This window comes from Primulina eburnea, chromosome 14 (genome assembly GCF_022965805.1).
Source record: "Primulina eburnea isolate SZY01 chromosome 14, ASM2296580v1, whole genome shotgun sequence".
Lineage (NCBI taxonomy): Eukaryota > Viridiplantae > Streptophyta > Magnoliopsida > Lamiales > Gesneriaceae > Primulina > Primulina eburnea.
In genome coordinates, this window is record NC_133114.1 from 2,050,297 (window position 1) to 2,056,944 (window position 6,648).

At 42.0% G+C, this 6,648-nt stretch overlaps 1 protein-coding gene across 1 annotated transcript; it reads right to left on the reverse strand.

The window, feature by feature from the left end:
- Nucleotides 1-2,975: 2,975 nt before the first annotated feature.
- Nucleotides 2,976-5,737, reverse strand: LOC140811931 (lysine-specific histone demethylase 1 homolog 1). The gene has a single exon (XM_073170061.1). It carries the CDS (start codon nucleotides 5,673-5,675, stop codon nucleotides 3,234-3,236), a length of 2,442 nt encoding a protein of 813 aa, XP_073026162.1. The 5' UTR covers nucleotides 5,676-5,737; the 3' UTR covers nucleotides 2,976-3,233.
- Nucleotides 5,738-6,648: the final 911 nt, after the last annotated feature.

The following is a 6,648-nucleotide window of genomic DNA, read 5'->3' on the forward strand; positions in this document are numbered from 1 at the left end:
GTTTCCAGCTGGTATTCATGCAGATCCATTTGGATGAGGGCATCTTTGAAGATAATATTGACAGAGCTCCCATTATCCACGAAAATTCTTAACACGTCGTAGTTGGCGATGCGGGCTTGAATGACCAGCGCATCATTGTGAGGTAAACTCACTCCTTGGAGATCTTCTGGTCCAAAGCTTATAATCGGCTCGTCTCTTCTCTTATTATCAACTTCTAGACACTCCCTCCTACCCCTTGCCTTCCTTGCCCGATTAGAGTCGCCATCAGTAGATCCCCCCGAATCATTTTGATTACTCCTCGACTCGGAGAAGGATCCTCTCCTCCCGCTGGCTTGATTCTCTCTTCCCGGGTACTCGTTTCTCCTCCTCGTCTTCCACTTGGAGTGCTCATCGTTCTTTGGGGAATATTCAGCGATGAACGTCTGGACAACCAGGGTGGTTGTTTAGATCGTTCTCGTGGCGGGTGAGGCGCGGACACGGGACGTCTATTAGCATTTCTTCCCAGGACTCGGCACTGATTAGTATCGTGAGCACAATTTTTATGAAGGGTACAGTACCTTTTTTGTTCTGGCTTGGAGATTCTGACCTCGGAACGGGGAGGAAGGACCTCATTTGTCCTGCACTCTTGAATCTCTCTGTCCCGAGCCATCTTTAAAGGCACATGGGGAAAATGACCCCCACCACTTTTCTTAGGAGCTCTTTCTTCAGTTTTGTAAGTCCGATCTCCTCTTGCTCTTTTCAAGGCCTCTCTTTTTTGGTTTTGCGCTTCTTCCATATTGATATATTTCTCCGCTCGTGACAGTAGATCCTCAAAATTTTCAGGCAGTTTTTTGGTTAAGGATCGGAAGAAATCCCCTTCCCATAACCCTTGCATAAATGCGGTGGTTTTTGTCTCGGGTGCACAGGTCGGCACATCAAGGGCCACCCGATTGAATCTTTTGAGATAAGCCCTCAAGGTTTCATCTTGCCTTTGCTTTACTTCGAATAAACTGAAGGCGGTCTTTTTGTACTTTTTACTGCTGCTAAATTGATGCAAGAACACTTTTTGAAAATCTTCAAAGCAGCAGATGCTTTGTGATGCCAACCCTTCAAACCATCTCTGTGCGGAATCGACCAGAGTGGTAAGAAATACTTTACATTTGATTGGGTCTTCATAACAGTGCAACATGGCCATATTTTCGAAACGCGCGAGGTGTTCCTCAGGGTCAGAGCTCCCATCGTAATCTTTGATTTTTGCCGACTTGAAATGCCCGGGAAGTGGTTCCCGGATGATGATGTCAGAGAATGGGCAGCCTTTGCTTACAGAAATACCGCCCTTGGAGACAGCCTGCCCTTCCAATGCTTTCACTTTTTTTCTTAATTCTTCCAATTCTCCATCAATAGTGGGAGATTTAGAACCTGCGCTTTCCCTTTCTTCTTCCCTTCTCTCTTCTTCTTGTGCTTGCTTACGCTGCTGTTCGTGCTGACTAGCCTGGTGAGAAGCAGCCTTTCTTGCGTTAGCCATGTTGACAGCATCGGTTATGATTTTCTTCAATTCTTCGGGAGTCAAATGAATAGTGGGTTGAGGATCATTAGGGGGGGGGGACCACCTGCGCCAGAGAGACGTGTATTGTTTTCCTCTGGGGCTCGAGAGGCGTCTTGGTTTGCTCTCCTAGTAGGAGCCATATCCACGTCTTAGGACTCAGATTTCCCACAGACGGCGCCAATGATGCCACCCGGGTCGAACAGTGGAGTCGGGTCGGGAACTCTACCGGGTAAGCTATCAAGAATACGGGAAGAAATATGAGCTAAGACGGCGAACTGGAAAGAAGATTCTTCGTTTGCCTTTTGAAAGATCTGCCAATAAGAAAAACAACCACGTGAATGGGCGCCGGAGGGGGTCCCCGGCGTGGCCACTCCGATGCTTAAGTCAGCAGGGTACTCAAGCAATAAAACCAACGTAGCCAAGTGATGGCTGTGATATTGGTGTGCAATAAATGAGTGTGTTAAATGTTCATTAATATCTGAATGAAGGAATAAATGCAAAACCTGGTATTTATAGTGGAGGAAATAATGATGACCTCGTTTTTTGGGATGTGCGCATTAAATATACTAGGGCGGCTGATTATACCCTATTGTTCTGACATGTCAAATCATATACTAGTCATATCCCATCTGTCCAGTCACTCATTAATGTTAACAGGTCGGCCGCGTGTATCTTATTAAGTCAACGTCATTAAATGCCTCCCTCGCTTCGAGATGTCAGAAGAGAGAGTTATACCAGAACTCTGGTGCTATGTCCTGAATCAACCACTCGGGAGATGGGCTGTCCTGACCCGGGCATCGCTCATGGGCCTGACCCATGACCCGAGCATTCCCGGGATCAACTGCCCGGGACATATCGGGGTATCATCCACTATTGTGGATGCCCTTAATATATTAGATTTTAAGAACAAACTATTAGATTTGTTTTGATTTTCAAATTTCTGATAGGTTGATTTGCTTAATCCGTAATTCAAAGGGATTTGGGTATTGAAAAGATAGCATTTGGTGCCGTATATTTTTTACACAAGATAATCACGTGATGATCTTATGAACATCACATTATATGAAATAAATTTAAAAAGTTTTCAGATTAAACGAGATGATCATGTGAATCTGTAACAGAAAAGTTGTCTTGCGTTGGCATATCCAATTTAAATAGAGGTCGGCCTTAAATCATCTCATCTCCGTTTATATGAATACACACACACGTTGTTTGTAATTGCATTTAATCGGAAACTGACCGTAGTCTTAACTTTATTTAGCCTCTTTCTAAATGAGAGCTCAATTTTTATTTTTTTTAAATAAAATTAAAATCTGAAATAGTTTCAAAATATGTTTCAACAAAATCTGTGATAGATTTACGTGCTGTATAAACTATAATTATAATTTATGAATTATCAATATTTTTTAAAGAAGCGACAAAAATCCAAGGATGATTAATTTATTCTTCAATTTTTGGCTAAAATACGCCAAATGTTTGTATACGTTATTAATCTTTACTCATCGAATTGAACTAGGATAACAAGTCAATAAGATGTTCAAAGATAAAATTACAAAAGAAAAGTTTACAGCTAATTCCTAGAATTTGTGAGTGAACTCTTAACTAATCAACACGGAGGAGTAGCAGGAGCTCTGTCTCTCTTTGCTTGAAGAATACCTAATCAATAATCAAATTCTTGTAGTTCTTTAGACATCATTTTATTTCAAATCTAGCTCGAAGTTGATTTGATTTGGCTGATGAGGGCTTCCGCATCCTTGCATAAACCTTTTTTTCCAACCAATCTAACCCGAAAATCGCGAGTTAACATCTCAATCCTCCTTGCATCATCTTCAATCTTATTCAGTTCCACCGCCTGCTTTCTTTGAATCAAGCCATACAGATGTACAACACCAGACTCCAATTTTTCGTTCTTGAATTCAACTCGTACCAAGGCCTTTGATTCTGAATCAGTCGCTTGCGGATCATAGAGAACAGAAAAGCTACCAAATGTGAGGTCAGGGGTCTCGAACAATGTATCCACATCATTGTTTTGAAGACCACTTGGTATTATTTCAGATGGATGGATTGATCTTCTCCGAGCGACTCTCATGATATGAGCAGCTTCTCTCATCCCACTAAGAAAAGCACCATGCATTGTGGCTGGGTACTGCCTATTCGTGGCTTCTCCAGCAAAGAAAACTCGATCAGCAACGTTCTCTGCAAGAATATCATAATCGTCTCCAGAAGCACCAATCGCTACATAAGAATATGATCCATAAGAGTACAGATCCTGACCCCAGCGGGTGCATACGGCCTGAACTGGAGGTGGAACTGCAATTCCTTTTGGGCTGAAAATACCCTTCAAGATCTCCAAAACCCTGCCTACTGAATCCACAGGAGACATCTTTTCAAACTTGACTGCAGCCTCTCCAGCAACAAGGGCAACAAGAAGTGGCCCGCCAGCCACTGAAGAATAACTATAAAAGAGAAAGAACTCTCCTCGCATTTTCGGATCATCTGTCAAATGCCCAAAGGTATCGATTTCTCCACCCCAAAAATCATAGGGGAACAAAATGGCAACCTTGTTTAACAACCCGAATCCTAATCTCTCAATTGCATCTTTCTTCCGTTGAGGAAGCCCTGGTACAAACTCAATTGACTCCTTCTTGAGCACTCCTAGAGGAACTGTACAAAGCACCACATCACTACGAAATTCTTGTCCTCCAGCATAAACCAGAACCCCATCACTTCCATATCTAACACTGTCCACCGCACAATCATAAAAGATAGGAAGGTCTTCTGCCAGAGCTCTAACGAGCCTCCCATTACCTCCTGGAATAAAACAATGATCGCCACCCATTTCATACGGATCATCTTGATCCCAGAAAGCCATGGACAAATTTGACATCAAAGTGGCATTAGCATATTCTAAATTGGCTAGGTGCCAATCCAGTAACATCCGTTCCAACGGATGTTCAGCAACATTGTAGACATGTCTGAATGCCTCTAAAGCAGTCCCCAATGATATGTCCACGCTCCTTACTTCCTCCACTATACCCTGCCTGAGCTTACAAACTCTATCTAACAGTTTATTAAATGTAGACTCCACTTTTGAATCAACATCCGAATTTACCATCCTACCATTAGGTAAATACAAGGGACATATATCCCTCACCTTGTGAAGCGGGAACTCCAGCTGCCGCACTAAAACTCCCAATGGATTCCCATTAATTCCAGTCAACACGCTCCCACCCAAATCTGCAGCACCGACGACACTACCATCAGCTGCGCTCATCTTCTTGGTCCTAACTCTGCCTCCAGGCCGTTCCCTGCCCTCCAGCACCAAAACCTTGAAACCCAAAAAAATCAACTGCCTAGCAGCAACTAAGCCTGATAGGCCGGCACCAATAACAATCACACTGCCTTCAGGCATTTCTTGGACGACCTTGTTCTTAACGTCTTTGATCGCGGGGCAAACGCCGAAATTAATATATCCATGTTGAACAAGGAAGTTGAAGGCGGAATTAACCAGATTCTTGTGCTCAACGCGTATGGACTCGAGCGCGTGGTCTTTGGTGAGCCATACATCGACATTTGAGCGCCAACGGGACAGAATGTGGTTGCGCACGATAATGTAGTTCGCCTGCTCTGCCCCGCCAATTTGAGAGACTACATTTGCCTCAATTTCCTCCTCTGTGAGAGAATCTACGGGGAAGCCAACGGAGATGGCGATTAGAGCTTCAACGTCAACCTCCTTAGACAAATCAGAGGGGCCCCGGCGCTTGCGTTGGTAGGAGGAGGGAGAGCCGGGGAGGTCATCGTCAGCTACCGGCGTGGGTTTGGGGTGCGGCCGGAGGACGCGGAGACGCGAAGCCGTGGAGATCATGTCCGTGAAGATTTTCTTTCGGCGGCGCCGCTTCTTGCGTGGTTGAGGCTCCGGTTGTGCTTGAGGTTCGGGGACGGGTTTGGCGGTGCTGGAATTGTTAACCTGCTTAGGTTCGCTATTGGTTTCCATTGGTGCAGGGCTGGAATTGTTGATGTCCGTCGGTTCAGAGCTGGGTTCGGAGACGGGGTGCAAAACCGGGGATTCAGCTCCGATTAAGTCCTCAGTCACCGTGACGACGGCGACGGCGGCGGCGGCTAAATCTGATCGTGACTCGGTGGTTTCCATCGGACCACGCGAGTGCGCCGTTGGTTAGGGTTTAGTTGGGGGGTATACCTAGAATTAAAAAACAATTTCTAATCCTATTAAAAATCAATAAATTGTGATTACTAAAAAAAATTATAATAAAACAATTTGTGATCAAATCAAACATGTCTATCACGATTTATCCTCTTTTTAATAAAAATCTAATTAAACAATTTAGAGACGGTCTCATAAATCTTTCTCTATGAGACGGGTCAATCCTACCGATATTCATAATAAAAATTAATACTTTTAAGATGTATTTGGTTGAGTGGATTAAATAAGGATAGATTAATAGTCAAAATTTATCGTTTAAAATTTTAAGATGTTTTAATAAGCATTTTGACCCGGTTTAAGATCCAATTTTATGGATAAATATTTGATTAATAAAATTAGATCTTAAACCGGGTCAAAATGATTATTAAAACATCTTAAAATTGTAACGATAAATATTTGACTATTAATCTATCCTTATTTAATCCACTCAACCAAACACACCCTTAGCATAAAAAGTAATATTTTTTAATGGAAGACTCAAATAAGACATATATATGTCTTACAAAATACGATTCATGAGACCGTCTCACACAAGTTTTAGTCTTGGTTATATTGAGTTTGGATTTTTCTAATATAAATTTCAATTAAATAAACTTTTTCGGTTTAATGAATTTCAAAATCATTGTAAAATTTTTAAGCTATTGTAAATAAATTATCAATACAAAAAATATGATTTTTAAAAAGTTTACAGAATATGAAAAATATGATATAGGAGAAAAGAAAGGAGTAACTAGTGTTTATGTATATATTATTTTTAATAGAAAGAAGAGCAAGTTCGAGACGTTTTTCAATTAATTGTTCATAAAAAAATCTAGGTTGAATCAAGGACAAATATTGATATTTTATACTATTGGGTATGGAAGCTATGAATCGGAAAATCATTCTATTCCTAACCCAACAA